This window comes from Scyliorhinus torazame, chromosome 2, assembly GCF_047496885.1.
Source record: "Scyliorhinus torazame isolate Kashiwa2021f chromosome 2, sScyTor2.1, whole genome shotgun sequence".
In the NCBI taxonomy this organism is placed as follows: Eukaryota; Metazoa; Chordata; class Chondrichthyes; order Carcharhiniformes; family Scyliorhinidae; genus Scyliorhinus; species Scyliorhinus torazame.
This window is the reverse complement of record NC_092708.1, coordinates 199,467,333-199,489,427: the sequence shown is the minus strand read 5'-3', so window position 1 is coordinate 199,489,427 and position 22,095 is coordinate 199,467,333. Positions and strand designations below refer to the sequence as shown.

Genomic DNA, 22,095 nt, shown 5'->3' with positions numbered 1-22,095 from the left:
ACCTTGCCGCGCCGTTTCAGCCGCTTGGATGTGGGAATATTGACTAGTGGCGTGTTCGTGTAGCACGCAGGTCTCGATGGCGGTCGCTCGGGTGAGCTGCTTTACCTTGAGGAGCTGCTGGCGTAGGGGGTCCGACTGAACACCAAAAACGATCTGGTCGCGTATCTTGGAGTCGGAGGTGGGCCCGTAATTACAGGACTGCGCAAGGATGTGGAGGTTGGTAAGAAAGGACTGGAAAGGTTCATCCTTACCCTGCAAACGCTGTTGGAATACGTAGCGCTCGAAACTTTCATTCACCTCCATGTTGCAGTGAGTGTCAAACTTGAGGAGTACTGTCTTGAATTTTGATTTATCTTCACCATCAGCAAAGGTGAGAGAATTGAAAATATGGATGGCATGTTCCCCGGCCGTGGATAGGAAGAGAGCGATCTTCCTGGTGTTCGAGGCATCTTCCCGGTCTGTGGCTTCCAGGTAGAGCTGGAAGCGTTGTTTGAATATCTTCCAGTTAGCCCCCAGGTTACCGGTGATGCGGAGCGGCGGCGGCGGGCGGACGCTGTCCATTTTGCAGGATGGCTGTATGCTGGTGGAAGGCAGATCACTTGCAGGTAGGTCTAAGAAGTTCTAATATCCCTCAACTCCTGGTATCATGATGTGTTGGGTGCTCTGGACCCGTGGAACACATACAGGCCACCAACACTTAAAATAGTGCAACACTATTTTATTAAGCTAGAAACTGTTGAACATACTTTCACTGTGGGTTAACACGATGTTAGATTAAACTAAAGACCTACGCCTGTCCTAACCAGTCTATGCACTCAGCACATGGTGAGGATCTGTGCTGTAAGCTGTAAGCTCTGTCCTTGTAGGAGGCTGCATCCCGAATGAGCGGGAACTCTGATGCCCCCTGTCTTTATAGTACGTGTGCTCTAACTGGTGATTGGCTGCGGTGTCGTGTGTGTTAATTGGTCTTGCTGTGTGTCCATCAGTGTGTGTGTATCTGCACCATGATACACTGGTGTATATTATGACACCACCTCTCCCCAGAACATTCCCCCACCCACCCATTATCTGCCCCTTCTCTACACACCCTCTCTAATCACCCTGTTCCACCCTCCCAGGGTCTGGGTGATGGTCCTGCGTCGGCATTGTCAGGGGGTCAATATACTAGCCAGGAGGGTGAAGATAACCTACTGTGAGCTGAGCTCTGGTGCACCTGAATCTATGCTGCAGCCTGAATCCTGTCTGTCTGCTGGGTGTACGCTCACACCCATCACCTGCACATGGTATGTCTTGAGGAAGGGGGCCCAGGTCTAGTAGCTGTGAGCCCGGGGGGGTGGGGCTGGAGGGAGAGCGGAGGGGGAGGAGGGCGCAAGCCGGCAAGCAGCAGAATGAAGTTAGGACTCTTCACATGTCTCAGGTGTAACTGTCCTGAGCTCCTGATGGTCTCCCCACCAATACCTTCTCAGCCATCCTCTATCTGCTTCGCCCTCTCTGTGTCCCCAGGATGCACATTAGCGGCGGGGGCAGCCTGCTGCTTACTGGATTCTATGCCCTTTGATGCTCTTGGCATGCGTCCTCTGGAGGGCCTGGGGCAAGAGTGCAGTGTGGCACATGTCTTGCCATGCCACCCTGTTTGCACGCTAACCCTGAGACGCGCCGTTGTCCGGGGAGATTGGGGGGTGGACTAGGGAGAGCTGGTTACCGCTGTCACCACCACGTCGGCAGATTCCGGGTTGGCCTCATGATGTTGTTGCTCCTCTGTGAGCGGTCCATGCTCTGCAGTGCCTCGCCAATGTCCACCTGCGTCTGCGACATGGTCCTCAGCAAGTGGGACATAAAACCATAAGACCATAAGACATAGGAGCAGAATTAGGCCACTAAGCCCATCGAGTCTGCTCTGCCATTCAATCATAGCTGATATATTTCTCATCCCCATTCTCCTGCCTTCTCCCCATAACCCCTGATCCCCTTATTGATCAAGAACCTATCTATCTCTGTCTTAAAGACACTCAGTGATTTGGCCTCCACAGCCTTCTCCAGCAAAGAGTTCCACAGATTCACCACCCTCTGGCTGGAAGAAATTTCTCCTCCTCTCTGTTTTAAAGGATCGTCCCTTCATGCTCTGGAGTGCCTCTTAATACCCACCTGAGACTGGGACATGCTTCGCAGTGCCTCGGAAAGGTCCACCAGTGACACAGACATGCTGGCGAGCGCTCAACCATGACCCTCACAGACTCAGCTATGCCTTGGACACTACCACTCATGCTGCTGACATTGTGCTCCTAGCTTTCCACTGCGGTCACCACCCTAGCAGTGTTAGCAGAGGTGTCATGCATTGCCAGAACCATCTCCTGTGCCCATATCCTTTGAGACTCTTCCAATTGGCTATGGACCCACTGGAGTGTCGCTGAAATTCCTCTCTGAATCTCACTGCCGTATCCTATTGACTGCATCAGCTTCGGGATATCCTGTTCCAGAGGCTCAGCACCTGACTGGGACTCAGCTAAGTCCTGAATTCGAGCAAACCTTCGATTGCTGTCTCCCCTGCCTCCACCTGATGTGCATCTGCAACTGTGTGATGCTCACCAGATTGTGCCCCAGAAGCCTGTCCACTAACGTCACCCACTGAGGTATGTGTCTCTGCGCTTGTGGAGGGCGGGGATGACAGCTGTGACGCATCGATGATGACATCTTCGGAGTTCTCCTCCAAGGTGTTCTCTTGGACCCCAGATGGGCCGGAGCTATCGGTTGGAAATCCTGCAGGAGAATGGACATGTGGTCAGTCTGAGAGTAGGATCATCATCCTGACATGAATAACTCAAGTCAAGTGGATGGGGACCTGTGGATAGTCACCTCTGCTACGCAGGCCGATCTCGACGTTGGTGAGCGATCTACCCTCGGTTACACTCACGACCACCAGGGCCTGTTCTTCATAAAGGATGAGGACCCTAAGGTCCAAAACTGCGCCCCCCCACCTGGGCCCTTTCCCATCTGTTGTGGGCCAACGTCTCCTGCGGGGACACAGAGGGGACATGGTGAGTTGCACGCAGCGTTAATCGCATGGGTGCGGGGTGGGTCTTCAGGGACAGGCGGGTGTACCACTGCTGGGCATGGGTGGGGTGCGCTGGTGGGTGCCAGGTGGCGCTGGGGCACTTTGCGGTATTGTGCTGGGACGGTGGGGGTCGGGGGAAGCAGCCAGGCGCAGGGTCATTGGGGGTAGCAGGCGGGACCGGAGCCAGGGGGCCGATGCCAACTCACACGTGTCGCCCGGTGTCGGTCATTGAACTTCTTGTGGCACGAGGTGGCGGCCCACCTGGTTATACTCCCCGCGCTGATGGCCGTTGCCACTGGCTCCCAGATGGCACTGGTTGCCTTGTAGCTGAATGTCCCTCGGGAGAACAGGATATACCGTCTGGGCTCAAGAGCGTCCATCAGTCTGGCCAGGTCTGCATCTCCTAATCATGGAGCTGGTTTGCGATGGGGCATGGCTGTGTGCAGTCTGGGATTTGCTCTGTGGGATCGGTTTAAGTGCTGCTCACCCTCATTAGCAGGGAGTTACCAGGCACAGCCCCGGTGAATCAGCTGGTGGGACAGTCATTTGCAGCATGAAGCCCATGGGGCATCATTAAGCACTCTAATAATGTTCGATACCGGTGACAGCCTCTCCGGGTTGGCTGTCGGGAACACTTGGCATTTCCCAATCGCTGCCACACTTAGAAACGTTTCTGTTAGATTGCAGCCATAGTGTTTTTATAGCATGGAAAGAACACGAATTAGAAGCAGGAGTAAGCCACCAGGCTCTTCATGCCTGCCCCACCAGTAATAATGATCATGGCTGATCTATGCAAGCCTCAACTCCTTTTCTGTGCCATTTCCCCAGAGCCCTCTTTTCCTCGATCTATTAAATATTTATCCACCTCCACTTCCACTTTAAATACTCCCAATGATCCAGCCTCCATCACCCTCCGGGGCAGAGAGTTCCAGACATTCACCACCCTCTGCAAAAAGAAATTTCACCACACTCAGTTTTAAATGACCGGCCCTTTAGCTTGTAGCTATATCCCCTTTTCGAGACTCTCCCACTAGTGAAAACATCTCACCATCTACCCTGTCAAAACCCCTCAAGATCTTACACATTTGAATAAGGTCACTCCTCACTCTCCTAAACTCCAAGGAACACAGACCCAGACTATTTAGTCTCGGTTGATAGGACACCCTCTTATCCCAGGTATAAGAGGGATATAGCATGGATTTAGCATGGTGAATCTCCTTTGGACTGCCTCCAATGTTACTAGATCCTTTTTTAGGTAAGGGGACCAAAACCAGATGCAATATTCCAGGTGAGGCTTCACCAACACTCTATGCAATTGTAACAAAACCTCCCGATTTTTAAACCCCTTTGCAGTAAAGGCCAAAATGTTGTTTGCCTCCTTAACTACTTGTTGCACATGCCTGCTAGCTTTTTATGATTCATGCACTTGTGATTCATGAATCTTCGGCCCATCGTGTCCCTGCTAGATATCAAGAACCTAGCTACTCTAATCCAAATTCCCAGCACTTGGCCCGGAGCCTTCTATGCTATGGTATTTCTATAGTGCTCATCTAAATAATTCTTAAAAGTTGTGAAGGTTCCCGCCACTACCATCCTTACCCACCTTTTTCACCAGCATTTTGAAAACAGACTCTGAGGGTCACATGTAATGGCTTTGGGGGGCCGCTTCTAGCCCCCAGGCTGCAGGTTGGACAAGTCTGGAATATGCCATTGGATGTTTGATTCTGGACCTTGGACTTGCGTAAAACCATAACTTGTATTTCTATCGTGGTCTGGTCCTGAACTCACTTTCTTCCCTTTATCTCTCTTCTATTGCACAAAAGGGGGTGGATGTTGCAAAACCCCTTCCCGCATTGTATTGTGTAAAGTAAACCAATTTTTATTTTATCTTGGCTTGAGGTGCTGTGCGAATTATTCACAGAGGATTGCAACAGTCCAAATTTAAGGTTTGGAAAAAATTGGTAACCACTTTGAAAGTGGAAAATAAAAAATAAAAAAACCTTTCTGTTTACGGATGGGTGATGAGAGAAGAAATCAGGTCTGTTTAAATTAATCCCCATCCTGTCAGTAACGAGAGCATGAAAGCAAACCTGCTTCCCTGTGAGAAATAAAAGATAAAACACCCTATCAAAATTCCACACGCCCATATAGAGGACAGAGAAAACAATGGTGCCTTGAATGCTAGGCCAAGGCCACCGTGTTTTACTTCCTTTGACCAGGCACTGGAATTGGAAGTATTTATGACCTGCATATAGTTAAATTACATCTATCTTAATGGGGTTATTGAAATTGAGACAAGGTAAAATGATTGGGTTAAATTAGCGTTGCTGTGTAAGGAAGAATACAGAGATTGCAGGTGTGTCACATTAAATAACATGACTGGGGCACCACCAGGGAGCAGTGACATGGAGGTGACATTTCCACCCAGGGCAGAATGGTAATGCTCTTGCACTTGTTAAAATTCATTTTTAGATGTGGGTGTCACTGGTGAGATCAGCATTTATTGCCCATTCCTAACTGCTGTTGTGAAGATAGTGGTGAGCTGCTTTCTCTTCTAATTTAAAAATAAATACATTTAGAGTACCCAATTATAATTTTTTTTCCAATTAAGGGGCAATTTAGCGTGGCCAATCCACCTACTCTGCACATCTTTGGGTTGTAGGGGTGAAACCCACGCAGACACGGAGAATGTGCAAACTCCACACGGACAGTGACTCAAGGCCGGGATTCGAACCCGGGTCCTCAGCGCCGTAGTGTCAGTGCTATCCACTGCGCCACCATACTGCCCCGTGAGCTGCCTTCTTGAATAGCTGCATATGGTGTAGGTACAGCCACAGTGCTGTTAGGGAAGGATATCCAGAATTTCGACCCAGTGACAGTTAAGGAAGGGTGATATATTTACAAATCAAGATGGTGAGTGGTTGGAGGTGGTGGTGTTCCCGTGTGTCAGCTACCCTTGTCCTTCTAGATGGTAGTGCTTGTGATTTGAAAGGTGCTGAAAAAGGAGCATTGGTGAATCCCTGCAATGCTGCCATTGTACGCCAGTGGTGGAGAGAGTGAATGTTTGTGGAAGGCTTACCAATCAAGTGGGCTGCTTTGTCCTACATGGTGCCAAGCTTCTTGAGTGTTGTTGGAGCTGAACTCATCCAGGCAAGTGGGAATATTCCACTACACTCCTGATCTATGCGTGCCTTGTAAATGGTGGACACGCTTTGAGGAGTCAGGAGGTGAGTTACGTGCCACAGGATTCCTTATCTTTGACCTGCGCTTGTAGCCACAGTATTTATATAGTTAGTCCAGTTAATTTTCTGGTCAATGGACCCCAGGGAGTTGCTAATGAGGCACTCAGTGATGGTAATGTCATTGAATGTTGAGGGGTGATTGTTAGATTCTCTCTTGTTGGAGATGGTCATTGTGTGGCACGAATGTTACTTGTCAGACCAAGCCTGGATATTGTCCAGGTCTTTCTACATTTGGACATGGACTGCTTCTGTATCTGAGGAGTCACGAATGGTGTGAAACATTGTGCAATCATCAGTGAATATCCCAACGCTTCACACAAACTTGCCACCCCCACATTGATTGTGTATACACCTCTCGCTGCCTCAGGAAGGCAGGCAGCATTATCCCACCCAGGCATTGTTTTCTTCCAGACACTTCCATCAGGCAGAAGGTACGGAAGTCTGAAGACCCGCACATCCAGACATAGGAACAACTTCTTCACAACAGCTACAAGACTCCTCAACGACTCCCCCTCGGACTGATCTGTTCCCTGTAAGAACACTATTCACGATGCCCTATGCTGCTCTTGCTCATGTATTTGCTTTGTTTGGCCCTTTGTTCCGCACTGTAACCAATCAATGTTTTGTCGAAGTACCATTTGTCAATGTACTCTGTTGATTATTCTTGTGTCTACTATGTACGTATTGTGTACATTCCTCGGCCGCAGAAAAATATTTTTCACTGTACTTCGGTACATGTGACAATAAATCAAAATCAAATCATTTATGACCTTTGAATGAAGGAAGGTAATTGATGGAAGCAGCTGAAGATGGCTGGGCCTAGGACACTACCCTGAGGAACTACTGCAGTGATGTTTTGGAGCTGAAATGATTGACCTCCAAAAATCACAACCATTTTCCTTTGTGCCAGTGAAGGGGTTTCCCCTGATTCCTATTGACTCCAGTTTTGTTAGGGCTCCTTGATGCTCCACTGAGTCAAATGCTGCCTCGTGTCAAGGGCAGCCACTCTGCTCACCTTGGGAATTCCGCTCTCTAATCATTATGTTGGGGACTCATGAACTTAACCATGGCTCATCTGAAATAAGCTTAAGGTTTTCTGAGATTGGGATGCAGGAACTTGCAAGAGAGGACGAAGTTGGAAGTCATGAGCCATTGATGGTGAATGAAGCCAGATCCCGACAAAAGAGACTCAGAGACACAGTGGGTGCGATCTACTGGCCATGCTGCGCTCTCGCTCAAGCGCAACGCGGCCGGCAGATGCCGGAAGAGGCCTCTCATGGGCTTCCCGACACCCTTCCCGCCTCCTGCGAGGTGTCGGAATCACACCCAAAAGGGGCATGACCAAACAGCGCATGCCTAAGTAGGCTTTAAACTTGCTTAGGCAAGGTCACGCGATATCTACCGGCCTCCCGGGATCTGCTAGCCTCCCCAGCAAGGCTGCAGCCAAACGCCATTTAGTACCGGTCCACACAAACATCGATTATGCGGAACAGCACCCTGGGGTCTCCCGGGCCACCAAAGGCTCCTGGGTGGTCAGGGTAAGTGCAGGGTGGCTCCCTGGCCCTCTCAATGGAACATGGACAACTTGACACTGTCCAGCTGGCACCTTGGCACTGCTACCCTGGCACTGCCAAGCTGGAAGGAGCACTGCCAGGGGGGCAGTGCATGGTTCACAGATGCCAGGGTGGCACTGCTAAGACTCAGGGCCCAAAGGGGGCAAAGCCCATGAAAGGAATGTGGAGGCGGAGTTTGAAGGGTGGAGGGGAGTGCATGGCGCATAAGTCGGGGCCTCTGGGAGATTGGGGAGGTGATGGATGGGGATCCTGTAAGGGAGCGTGGGGGGGCCTGAATAGGGGCACTTCCAGGTTGTCCTCATTGGGGGGAGGGGGGGATGTGGGGTAGTACCCATGTGTGTGGGGAGTGACATTGCCTCATGGGTGGGGGACCCACAATCTCACTTGGAGATTGGGGCAGCCTTTAAAAATGACGGCCCGATCTCGGAGTTCAACTCCCAGTGCTGAAACAAATTCTAATGCCGTAATTCTCTGGAAAGAATTCTAAGTGTGGTCGTGAGCGGGAACTGCTGCGAGCTTCTTCGCGCTCGGACCGGCGAGGCGAGGAATGCTATTCAATGTTAATTGGTCCACATAATGAGATCCCACGAGCTTGCATGCAAATGAACATCCGCCAGCCGATTTGGCAGGGCCGCATTCACCTGCGCCCCCACTATCAAGATTGAGCAGCACTTAAACAGCACTTGTACAACCAACCCCACTCAGCCCATAGCCATGGCGCCGAGAAGACCAGCCCCAAGATTTGGAGACGTGGACCTGGGGAGGCTCCTAGATGCATTCAACTCTAGGAGGGATGTCCTGTTACCCTAGGGTCCCGGAGAGTGACCCACAGGGCAGCCAGTTCCGCATGGGATAAAGTGGCAGCGGCCGCCAACTCGTGAAGCGTGACCAGGAGGACTGGCACCGAGAAGGTCAAGACCTACACCGGGCAGCACGGATGAGTTGACACTAATGCACCATCCCCGCCCAACCCCACCAGACCTTTCTGCCCCCACATGAACATCCACCCCCCCAACCCTCCATGTGGCCCCCAACCGTCCGTTCGCCCCGCTGCCTTCAACTCCCTCCCTCTCCTAACCCTTCCTTCACCACCCCCCACCAGTGTGAACCACATGTGTGGCTAACAATGCCCTCTCTGTGATTCCACAGGAGAGGCTCTCTCACAATCGCCGGGAGAGGGGGAGGTTGACGGACGCTGCAGAAGTGAGGATCCACCGGGCCCCACCCTGAGTACCTATCCCACGTGAGTTGTTATTGCAGTACAGACTGACCTATCCCTTCCACTGGCCACATGTGCTGTCTCCCATGCTGCTGACGTACATCAGGTGGAGGCAGGAACCCCGCAGGCGAGACAGCAGTCAGAGGTCTGCTGGATCCCAGGACCCAGCTGGGTCCCAGCTGGATGCAGAGCTTGCAGAAGAGGTCACCCCGTAGCTGATGGAGATGTCAGGGCAGCCCGGGCGTTCAAAGGGAGATGCCAGTGACACTCCAGCAGGTCCATAGCCGATTGAAGGATTCCCAGAGGTTATGGGCGTAGGAGATGTCGCCAGCAATACGTGGCACCGAGGCCAACACTGCTAGGGTGGCGACCGCTGTGGAGAGCCTGGTGTACACGTTGGCATCATTAGTGAAGGTTTCCAAGGTTTGGCGTAGTCGGTGACAGCCATGGCTGAAGGTCTCGGCAGGATGTCCGACTCACTGGGGGATGATCTTGATGAGGTGCTGCGGCGCATGTCCTGCTCTCAGATAGCAATGGCCGAGGCTCTGAGGAGCTTGTCCCGTCATAGGTGGGCATTGCCGAGGCACTGCAGAGCATGTCCCAGTCACTCAGGAGCGCCGAGGGCTGTTTAGCACAGGGCTAAATCGCTGGCTTTGAAAGCAGGCCAGCAGCACGGTTCAATTCCCGTACCAGCCTCCCCGAACAGGCGCCGGAATGTGACGACTAGGGGCTTTTCACAGTAACTTCATTTGAAGCCTACTTGTGACAATAAGCGATTTTCATTTTCATTTCATTGACACCATGGTGCAGGCATTGGGGAGCCAGATGACACCAACCCGCTGCCCCTCCGTCCCGAAGTGAACTCCAGGGCACTGAGAGGCAAAAGAGGGCGTTGCGTGCCTACCCTGACCCGTCCCGTGGAGTGGGGATGGTGGCCACCAGTTCCCCCGGGTTCCACCCTTCTGATGAGGCCACGTCTCACAGTCAACACACGGGACAGGGTGGCACGGCTGTGCGGGTGCCACCGCCACTTGGCCGTCTCCGGCCTCAGAGCCCCCCTGGGGACCCCCACCAGGGGCATCGAAGACCACGGGACGTGGTAAGCAGCTGGCTGCCTCCACCTCAGATGTTTATACCGGGGAAACGCCTAGACATATCGGTAGAGCAAGGCAGGCTAAGCACGTTGAGGATCACTGAGGACACCAGGGGAGGGTGGGGTGGTAGGTAGGGGATGAGGGGGGGATGAGAGGGTGGTTGGGAGAGTAGAGCAGCACCATTGGGAGAGTGGGACATTGGGCATCCCGACCTCCAAACCCTTGGCCCATCTCTCCAGGAATCCCCCCTCCCCAGCCACACTGCGTGCAGGTGATGGGTGTGAGCGAGCACTCAGCAGACAAGCAGGGGTCAGACTGTAACATAGACTGAGGAGCACCGGCGCTCAGCTCTCTGCGGGCTATCATCACCCCCCTGCCCTCGACAGTGACCCGCTGACAGTGCAGACATAATCCCAGAACCCTGGCGTGATTTAACACATGGGAGGGTGGGAAAAGGGGGTTGGGGTGTGGGGAAGGTAGTGATTACAGATCAGGCCATGTCCTAAGTGAAGTGGGTGAGTATGAGGGCCTCCCTGGCATTTCGAGCTTGCTGGACCCTCGCTGCTGCCGCCAGTCCTGCAGCATCCTGCTGGTCCTCCGGTTCATCCCGGGATCGACCTACAGCCCCTGCTGGTCCGGCACCACCTCAGCATCCTCAGCCTGGGCGGAGGGCAGCACGGTAGCACAAGTGGATAGCACTGCGGCTTCACAGCGCCAGGGTCCCAGGTTCGATTCCCTGCTGGGTCACTGTCTTTGCGGAGTCTGCACGTTCTCCCCATGTCAGCGTGAGTTTCCTCCAGGTGCTCCGCTTTCACCCCACAGTCCAAAGACGTGCAGGTTAGGTGGATTGGCCATGATACATTGCCCTTGGTGACCAAAAAGGTTAGGAGGGATTATTGGGTTATGGGGATAGGGTGGAAGTGAGGGCTTAAGTGGGTGGGTGCAGACTCGATGGGCTGAATGGCCTCCTTCTGCACTGTATGTTCTATGTCCTCCTCCTCCTGCTCGGAGGTGGGCACATGTTCCTCACCCCCAACCTCCAGCATGTCGCACCGCTGCTGTGCCAGGTTATGGAGGACACAGCAGACCATCACAAAGCGGGTGACCCTCCGGGTGGTGTACTTCAGGGCAACACTGGAGCGGTCGAGGCATCGGAATCGCATTTTGAGCAGTCCGCTGTACTGCTCAATGACTGCCCGAATGGCCACATGGGCCTTGTTGTATCAGGTCTCCCCTTTGGCCTCTGCACTGGTGTTATTAACCAGGTCCTCAGCGGTACCCTTTATCTCTTTATCCCCCCCAAGAGCCAGCTATCTTGCGGTGGTCCTCGAAGAGTCCGGGGATGTCTGACTGCCCCAGGATGTAACTGTTGCGCACACTCCCTGGGAAGCTTGAACACACGTGCATAATCTTCATGTGGTTGTCACACACGAGCTGTATGTTCAGGGAGTGGAGCCCCTCCCTGTTGACATAGGGCACTCCCAGATGGCCTGGTGAGTGCAACGCAATATGCGTGCAGTCTATCAGTCCCTGGACCTGAGACATCCCGGCGATGGCGGAGAAACCTGCTGCCCGGGATCTTGTTGGGCCTAGTCCATGTCAAAGCTTATATAGTTCTCCACCCAGGAAACAGGGCATCTGTGATCTGTCGAGTGCACTGTGGGCTGTGGCCTGCAAGATGCCACACAGATCCTCACTTGAGCCCTGGAATGATCCCCAGAGGTAAAGGTTATGGGCTGTAGTGACCTGGACGGCCACAAAGAGCTGGTGTCCTCCTTCTCCATGTGGTGCTAAGTCCGCAAGGACATGACACAGATCTGCACCATCTCCTTATTGAGGCAGAGCTTCCTGCAGCACACTTCATCAAAATACCAGCGATGCCTGTAAAACCTGAGCCATTGCGGGCCTCCCCCTCTGGGTTCCTTCCTGGCCTGATGGGCTGCCGGGTCCTCAGGGTGTGGGATGGGCCCTGCACGCGGGCCGCCGCCTCGATTCTCTTCAGAAACTGCTGCCGCCGTCTCCAGCGTCTGGCCACCCAGCCTACCAGCAGCTCCACTAGGGCCTGTTCTGCAGGGTCCAAAATATTATGATGTGTGTAATGATATTCAGGTGAACATCACAGCACATACATACACACATAATGATGGACAGATCAACGGACCAATCAACACACAAAACACGACAGCCAATCACGGACAAGAGCATACACAGTACAAAGCAGGGAACACAACACTTCCTGGTATCATGAAGTGTTGGGTACTCTGATACACAGACGAACCAACACGGTTGTGAATGGTACAAAGCAGTTTTATTTCAATGAACTATTAACATATTAAACTCTGGTACTCAGCACATGGTGAACCTCTGAGTGGCTGGCAATGAGGTCTGTGCCCTGAGCCTCTCCTGCTCGAGTGCCCTATGGTTCTATCAAGAAATATTGGCATGTGTGTATTGTATTATTTCCTTGTTTCCCCTTTCTTTTATTTCACCGTTATCATTTCTGACCCATGGGTGATTAATGGACAGGTACCTTTAAGACAAGCAGCAGAGAGAATGAGAAATGCAGATGTTGCAGGAGAGAACACGCTGCTAGTTTGAACAGGAGCTTCAGACTTTTCGGCACCAGAGAGAGAGATGGGGTGGGATCAGTTTGATTGAATGGCTGGTGGCCAAAAAACTGGACATAAGGTTGTATTATGCCCCATAACTGGTGGTGGCCGGATCCTGCCTGAGTGGACTAATGCTCAGGGACCCAAGAAGCTCAGTTCGAATGACCACACTACACCCAAAAGGCAGCTCGCCACGGCGCATGTGGCCGATAGAAGCCGGGAGAACCCGCTCCCAGAATGTACCCGGCTCGCAGCGCCTCGCAAGATCTAACGTGATCTTGCGAGACATTGCAATGTAAATCCCTCCCATTGTGGGTGGGGTCACTTTTTAGCAAATACGCAGGTTAAGGCGAGACAGCTAGTCTTACTTTAATGTGCAGATTCCCCCGCCTCGGACACCTCGGTCGAGCACCGCTCAGTACTGGTCTCTACAAACGGGGACCAGATGGAACGGTACATGTGAGTGTCTCCCAGGGAATTGGAAGCTCCCAGGTGCATGCCCTCTGCCTGCATGAAACGATTTTTAGAGACCCAAGGAGCTTTGTTCGATTCCCGGAAGCACAAGGGCAAGGTCTCTCTTTCTCTGCCCCATGTTTTCTCTGGAAAGTCGAGGAGTGCTGTTATCCAGGAACTGCAGAGAACCTGAATGAATCAATCAACATGAAAACCATTACAGGCTGCAAACAATGATCAGGACTCTCTCTCCAGAAAAGTTGTGAGTTCTACATTTCTGAAACTACAAAGGCCTGAATGAATCTACAGTAAAGCCTCTCACTGAAAATGGAGTTTGAAGAGGAGTAAGGTGTTGGAAACAACCATCTGAAACAAAGACAGTTTTCCTTTTATTGTTTTTTACCCCTTTCTTCCCCTCTGTTTGTATGTCGCGTGTGTGTAGAGGGTGGGATGAGGGTGGTGGTGGGAAGTGGGGAATTAGGAATTCGATAATAGTTAACCATTTGTATTTGCTGCATATTTCATTAAAGTTACTGTTATTCATAAAAAGTAAGTGGGCGCGATTCTCCACTCCCACGCCGGTTGGGAGAATCGCCTGGGCCGCCAGAATTTCCCGGGACGCCGGTCCGACGCCCTCCCGCGATTCTCCCAAGTGGCGGGAACGGCCCGGTCGAGTTTCGTGGGCCGCAAGATGGCGATTCTCCAGCACTCCCGCTATTCTCAGGCCCGGATGGGCCGAGCGGCCAGGCCAAAATGGCAGGTTCCCCCTGGCGCTGCCGTCGTGAGCGGTGCGTGAACGCTGGGGGGGGGGGGGGGGGGGTCTGCGGGGGGGCGAGGGGGGATCCTGCACCGGGGGGTACCTCAAATGGGGTCTGGCCCGCAATCGGTGCCCACCGATCGTCCTCTCTGAAGGAGGACCTCCTTCCTTCCGCGGCCCCGCAAGATCCGTCAGACATCTTCTTGCGGGGCGGACCTAGAGAGGACGGCAACCACGCATGCGCGGGTTGGTGCCGGCCAACCCGCGCATGCGTGGATGACGCCCGTTATGCGGCGCCGGGCGGGTCATCTATGCGGCGCCGCTTTTATGCGGGCGACAAGGCCTGGCGCGGGTAGATGACGCGGCCCCGATCCTAGCCCATTGTCAGGGCCTGAATCGGTCGGGACCGGGGCCGTTCCGCACCGTTGTGAACCTCGACGGCGTTCACGACGGCGCGGCCACTTCGGCGTGGGAGTGGAGAATCCCGCCCATGGTGTTTACATTTACAAATCTGGTAATTGAATTACTGGGAAGCCAAAGGCCAAGGATTTTGGTTATTTTTCTAAGAATTAGTGGTTAATTCACTTGTGCTGTGACTCCAGGTCAAGTGGGGCAGGAATTAACCAGGCACTAGCCCAGGGTATTTTAACTGGATATGTACATGAAGTTTTATCAGAATTTGAGCCTCACAATTTAATTCTTTATATTGCAGACTCCTCAACCTATCAAAGTTGAATCACCTGAAATAGGTTCACAGCTTCCCAAGACCACAAGTCAGGAAGATGTGCTTCCAGGCAGGATGGACTCTCTGGAAATAGAAATGAGCTCTCTAACAACCAGCCTCATAGACTTAGTAAGTCCGGAGCAACACACTGGAGAACTGCCAAATCCATGCTGCCTTTCTGTCAGAGGAATTTAGCTGTCCCCTTCCTCACTCATTTCCCATAGTCCTGCAACTCTTTCCCTTCAGTTGCTAATCCACTTCCCTTTTCAAGCTGTGATTAACATTTCCTTCACCACATTTTCAGACTGTGCATGATTGTAACTATTAGAGGCAGAGTAGTTTATTTTCTCATGTCATTTTTGGTTCTTTAGCCAATTACCTTAAATGTATATGTTCCAGAACCCTCATGATTTTGAACATTCCAATCAAATATCCTCTTCACCTTCTTTTCTCCAGGGAGAACAATCCCAGTTTCTCCAAACTATCCACATTACTGAAATTCCTCATTCCTGGGAACTATTCGCATGAATCCTTTCTGCACCCCCTCTAAAGCCTTCACATGCTTCCAAAAGGCTGATGCCCAGAATTGGACACCATACTCCAGTTGCGGTCAAACCGGTTTTATAAAGACTCATCATAATTGTCTTGCTTTTGTAGTCTCTGCACAGCAGACACAAGGAATATTGTATTACAGAGAACATCACCATCTTCCGAAAGCAACACTCCCATTGCTTGGAATTCTCTGGAGGAACTCTAAATTACTTTGTTTATCATATCTCAATTTGTGGTATTATGCTGCATGAGTATATGAGGCTATTATGAGGAGCAGGAGGAAATAGAAAGGAGGAGGCGTAACAGGGAGTAGAGGATCAGGAAAAGGAAGGGAGACTACAACACAGACAAGCCTTTCCTGCCTAGGGTCTATGTGATGATATAAATTAATGAATACCAATCACCCCAAGCGTATCTCCCCATTCATCAATAACCCCATCTTCCTTACCTTCCCTCTGCCACTGACCATCACATTGTTCTCTTTCTGAAAAAAGCTATAAACCACCTGAGAATACATATTCTAATCCACAATTAAGAATTCAATCATGACATATTGCAATTAGTGCTTGTCTTCTGTGTGCTTTTGCCTCTGCCAGTGCATCTATAAAGTGCCCTCTTCATCGCTCGTGGTCCCTCCGCACTGTGAACTCAGCCGCTGGCCATTTCCTTTTCCACCTGAATTCTCTTGCCAGCCCTAATTGCCTGATGTTCCCCACTCCCCACTCTGGCCACGCTAAATTCCCCTTAATTGGAAAAAAAAATAATTGGGTCCTCTAAATTTATTTTAAAAAGAAAGAGGTCACTTGACCCTTTGTGTCTGCATCGGATTTTGTATCCATGTTGCTACTGTCCCTTCTATGTTCTGACCAATAACTGATTTTGTTGTGCGGCACTTTATCAAATGCCAAGTACACACACACCAACATTGTCGTCATCAACCCCCTCTGTTACCTCTTCAAAAAACTCCAGCAAGTTAGTTAAACATAACACTCTCTTAAGAAACCCATGTTGGCTTTCCTTAATTACTGTTAATTTGCCTTGGATTTTTGGGCGAGACTTAATGGCTGCATTGCACTTGATCGAAAACATGACGCAGCCATTAGATTATGGGATGGCCAAAATCGAGAACTGCGCCGGGCGCCGATGGGTTTGCGATCTAACTGACCTGCTCCCATTGGTGAAGTCAAGGATCCAGCTTCACAGGGCGGGGTCAAGTCAGAAAAGACAGAGAGGTGGGCAGAGGGGGTGGGGTTGCCTTGTTAATTAGGAATGAAATTAAATCAATAGCACTAAACGACATAGGGTCAGATGATATGGAGTCTGTGTGGGTAGAGTTGAGGAACCACGAAGGCAAAAAAACCATAATGGGAGTTATGTACAGGCCTCCTAACAGTGGTCAGGACCAGGGGCACAAAATGCACCACGAAATAGAAAGTGCATGTCAGAAAGGCAAGGTCACAGTGATCATGGGGGACTTCAATATGCAGGTGGACTGGGTAAATAATGCTGCCAGTGGACCCAAGGAAAGGGAATTCATTGAATGTTTACAGGAGGGCTTTTTGGAACAGCTTGTGATGGAGCCCACGAGGGAGCAGGCCATTCTGGACTGAGTGTTATGTAATGAGCCAGACTTGATTAAAGATCTTAAAGTAAGGGAGCACTTAGGAGGCAGTGATCATAATATGGTAGAATTCAATCTCCAATTTGAAAGAAAGAAGGTAGAATCAGATGTAAAGGTGTTACAGTTAAATAAAGGTAACTACAGGGCATGAGGGAGGAACTGACTAAAATCGTCTGGGAGCAGAGCCTAGTGGGAAAGACAGTAGAACAGCAATGGCAGGAGTTTCTGGGAGTAATTGAGGACACAGTACAGAGGTTCATCCCAAAGAAAAGAAAGGTTATCAGAGGGGGGATTAGGCAGCCATGGCTGACAAAGGAAGTTAGGGAATGCATCAAAGCAAAAGAGAAAGCCTATAATGTGGCAAAGAGTAGTGGGAAGTCAGAAGATTGGGAAGGCTACAAAAACAAACAGAGGATAACAAAGAGAGAAATAAGGAAAGAGATGATCAAATATGAAGGTAGGCTAGCCAGTAACATTAGGAATGATAGTAAAAGTTTCTTTAAATACATTTTAAAAACAAACGGGAGGCAAAAGTTGACATTGGGCCGCTCCAAAATGACGCTGGTAATCTAGTGATGGGAGACAAGGAAATAGCTGAGGAACTAAATAAGTACTTTGCGTCAGTCTTCACAGTAGAAGACATGAGTAATATCCCAACAATTCAGGAGAGTCAGGGGGCAGAGTTGAATATGGTAACCATCACAAAGGAGAAAGTGCTAGAGAAACTAAGAGGTCTAAAAATTGATAAATCTCCGGGCCCAGATGGGCTACATCCTAGAGTTCGAAAGGAGATAGCTGAAGAAATAGTGGAGGCGTTATTTATGATCTTTCAAAAGTCACTGGAGTCAGGGAAAGTCCCAGAGGATTGGAAAATCGCTGTTGTAACCCCCCTGTTCAAGAAGGGAACAAGGAAAAAGATGGAAAATTATAGGCCAATTAGCCTAACCTCGGTTGTTGGCAAGATTTTAGAATCCATTGTTAAGGATGAGATTTCTAAATTCTTGGAAGTGCCGGGTTGGATTAGGACAAGTCAGCATGGATTTAGTAAGGGGAGGTCGTGCCTGACAAACCTGTTAGAGTTCTTTGAAGAGATAACAAATAGGTTAGGCCAAGGAGAGCCAATGGATGTTATCTATCTTGACTTCCAAAAGGCCTTTGATAAGGTGCCTCACGGGAGACTGCTGAGTAAAATAAGGGCCCATGGTATTCGAGGCAAGGTACTAACATGGATTGACGATTGGCTGTCAGGCAGAAGGCAGAGAGTTGGGATAAAAGGTTCTTTTTCGGAATGGCAACCGGTGACGAGTGGTGTCCCGCAGAGTTCAGTGTTGGGGCCACAGCTGTTCTCTTTATATATTAACGATCTAGATGACGGGACTGGGGGCATTCTGGCTAAGTTTGCCGATGATACAAAGATAGGTGGAGGGGCAGGTAGTATGGAGGAGGTGGGGAGGCTGCAGAAAGGTTTAGACAGTTTAGGAGAGTGGTCCAAGAAATGGCTGATGAAATTCAACATGGGCAAGTGCGAGGTCTTGCACTTTGGAAAAAAGAATAGAGGCATGGACTATTTTCTAAACGGTGACAAAATTCATAATGCTGAAGTGCAAAGGGACTTGGGAGTCCTAGTCCAGGATTCACTAAAGGTAAACTTGCAGGTTGAGTCCGTAATTAAGAAAGCAAATGCAATGTTGTCATTCATCTCAAGAGGCTTGGAATATAAAAGCAGGGATGTACTTCTGAAGCTTTATAAAGCATTAGTTAGGCCCCATTTAGAATACTGTGAGCAATTGTGGGCCCCACACCTCAGGAAGGACATACTGGCACTGGAGCGGGTCCAGCGGAGATTCACACGGATGATCCCAGGAATGGTAGGCCTAACATACGATGAACGTCTGAGGATCCTGGGATTATATTCATTGGAGTTTAGGAGGTTGAGGGGAGATCTAATAGAAACTTACAAGATAACGAATGGCTTAGATAGGGTGGATGTAGGGAAGTTGTTTCCATTAGCAGGGGAGACTAGGACCCGGGGGCACAGCCTTAGAATAAAAGGGAGTCACTTTAGAACAGAGATGAGGAGAAATTTCTTCAGCCAGAGAGCGGTGGGTCTGTGGAATTCATTGTCACAGAGGTCGGTGGAGGCCGGGACGTTGAGTGTCTTTAAGACAGAAGTTGATAAATTCTTGATTTCTCGAGGAATTAAGGGCTATGGCGAGAGAGCGGGTAAATGGAGTTGAAATAAGCCATGATTGAATGGTGGAGTGGACTCGATGGGCCTCTGAAATGGTCAGTTCAAGAGCAAGTAAAGTTGGGTAACAAATTTTAACCTTTCCAGTGATTTCCATATCCCATACTGTTGTCAATATCCTAACCTCTAACTCAGTGCTTAAGGCCATAGACCATCCAAGATCTCTTGCACATTCCTTAACATCATGCAGAAAATGATCCAATGTTTCCTCTCCCTTCCCCAGTCTCCAGTTTCTCTCTCCATTACAACATCATATGACTCTCTACTGGGGACACTGAGGTCCACCTTCCCCTGAATTATCAGATTTATTTTCTTCTATATTGTAAATATGCTTTCTTACATAAGAACATAAGAACTAGGAACAGGAGTAGGCCATCTGGCCCCTCGAGCCTGCTCCGCCATTCAATGAGATCATGGCTTCTTACAGTTTTACCGTGTTAAAACCGAAGATCCTTACATCCTGCACTGACCTATTTACACAAAGCTCCACATCTTTGTGCTCCCCACAATATTCACATTTTAAAAGCCAAACACAGCGACATGTAATCATGCATTTCTGCCAGATTATTTTTACTCTTTTCACGGTTGACCATACATTAGGCATTTGGTCTCGATAAAAGATAGAAAATGTTGTTCTTCAGCATTGAAAACTGACCAAGCTCCCAAATCAGGCACAGTCCAACAGAGACAAGTGGGCAGGTTTATAAACGAGGTCGTCTCTGTCGCACAGTCTGAGAAAATGAAGTAATTTATGAAACAGTTATAATTTATCTAATTAGTGTTCCTTGTGCAGTAAATGGTGATTCTATCCCACTGACTGGAAAATCAGGATGGGATCCTCCATCCCACCGCACCCGTTTTCTGGTGTGGCACGCCCCTGCCAGCAGTGGGATCCTCCGTCCCAGCAGTCGGCCAATGGGGTTTCCCATTTTCGCACTCCCGTGCTGTCGGGAAATCTGCAGGCATGAGTGCGCTGCCGGCAAAGCAGAGGTTCCCGCCGATGGAGAATCCTGCCCCAGATGTTTCAATAGGTGTCAGCGATGACTCAGTTGTCTCTGAGTCAAAAGACTGTCGATCAGGTTCCAGGGGCTTGAACACTAGATCCATGCTGACACTTGTGTGCAGTACTGCTGCACACAGGTGAAATATCCAGGCTGACACTTGTGTGCAGTACTGCTAGAGTTGCATGGTCAGAGGCAATAATTCTGCTCCGTGTCTTATGGTCTTATGAATATTAATCTGTGCACCTATCTGTCCTCTCGAGTGAATTAAAAAGACGTCATGGTGCTTTTGGAATAGGAGCAGGGGAGATTTCTTGCTGCTTTGGACAATATTAATTCCGTCACCAAAATCAGGAAGCAGACTATATGGTCAGTCTCACAATGCAGTTTCTGGGAGTTTGCTGTATACAAATTGGCTGCAGTGTCTCCACATTATAACAGTGACTACAGATCAGAATTATTTCGGTGGCTATGAAGCATATTGAGGAGTCCTGAGGTTATGAAAAGGCAACTTGTAACTGCAAAACTTGCTTTCCGTTCTTACTCTCATTTGTTGCCCCAACAACTTCACAGACTTATGCTGAAGGTAGAAAGTTTTAAACCCTGACACACAACGTGTGCTAGATCGCACTTGTTTGCTTTACTCAATGTGGGAGATGATGCGGGGATTGGAAGTCCTGTGACTACAGAGTAGAATTTCCTGCATTATTATCCCTCTTCTTCTCTCTTTAAATATAGGGAAGGCAACAAGGAAGTCTTCTCGAACATGATTTGGAAGATGATAGAACTTCCCAAACAACTATTGCTGATCAAAACAAATACGGGGAAACATCAGAAACATCCACAACACGTTTGGCTTACCTGCCAGATACAGAAATACCCAAGGATAGCTCTCAAGCCCAAGTAAGAAAACTAGAGGATGTTCAGCGACAGGAAGTGGGCTCCCAGAATAATCTATTCAAACCTGAAGAACCCCAAGAGGTACGGGCTTCATTTTACATTACAGTGGGATAGAGATCAAAGGCTATCACAGATCCGAGTTTCTATGTTGCTGAGAAGGCGGACAGCTGGGAATTGTAGATTAAAATCAAGAATAAAACTTCAAGGTAACAGAATCCCTTCCAAAGCAGTGATGGCACTAATAAGGCAATTTACTGCACATTCAGCCCATCACATGCTTGACGCTCCCATGGAATTAACCTGTTAGTCCCAGTTGCTGCTCTGTGACGTGGGCAAGGAAGTAGCTGTCATGTCCCTGTATTCATTGGCTTTCCAGCTGGTTAATTGGTCAACCCCATCCATCCACGCTGTCATCCCATCTTGTTCAACCTGGTGCAATCTACCAAGCCTATGGGAAGCCGTGTATTGACTTTTAAAGACAAAATCCATGGTTAAACATACAGTCAACTGAACTTCAGCATATATTGTTAGCAGACTGATGTGTTCCACCGGGTGGGTGCTACCCACACACACATGCCTAATAAACAAAGAAACCAAATGCTTCCTGCCAGCATTCAGACACACTGGTATTTTGGATGTTTTATCTTTCCGCATTCAGCAACACCCGTCCACCCTGCAGGTAAAAACTCCTCTCATTATCTCCAATGTAATCAGCAAGAGTTAGATGTGAAGGCAGGAGAAATAGGTCACTTTTCAGTGTAACTCGATAAACAGTGTCTACACCAGCAAACCTCCACTGACTGTATTCACAAGAAAATTAATCCAGTGAAAGGATTTCGACAAAGGTGAATTTAGACAACTGGTAGGTCCATTGAGATAAACTCTGGCATTTCACATCAGAGAGCTGGGTTCATAGACAGCCCAGAGGGATGGGATGGAATGGAAGTCTCCACAGCGTGCGGGCTGTAAGGCTTTAGGTTTGTTGTTGACTCCATCTAGTGCCTCGTGGATGTAAGGCTACAACACTGTGCATTATTGGAGATCCCATT

General features: G+C 49.7%; 1 protein-coding gene across 8 annotated transcripts in view; it reads left to right on the top strand.

Moving 5' to 3' along the window:
* Nucleotides 1-22,095, top strand: part of LOC140395077 (uncharacterized) — a 659,825-nt gene that overhangs the window by 139,561 nt on the left and 498,169 nt on the right. For all 8 annotated transcript variants that reach the window (XM_072482474.1, XM_072482512.1, XM_072482492.1 and 5 more), the window contains one exon: nucleotides 14,713-14,853. In XM_072482474.1, coding sequence (XP_072338575.1) covers nucleotides 14,713-14,853 — 141 coding nt within the window. The remainder of the gene's footprint in view (nucleotides 1-14,712; nucleotides 14,854-22,095) is intronic.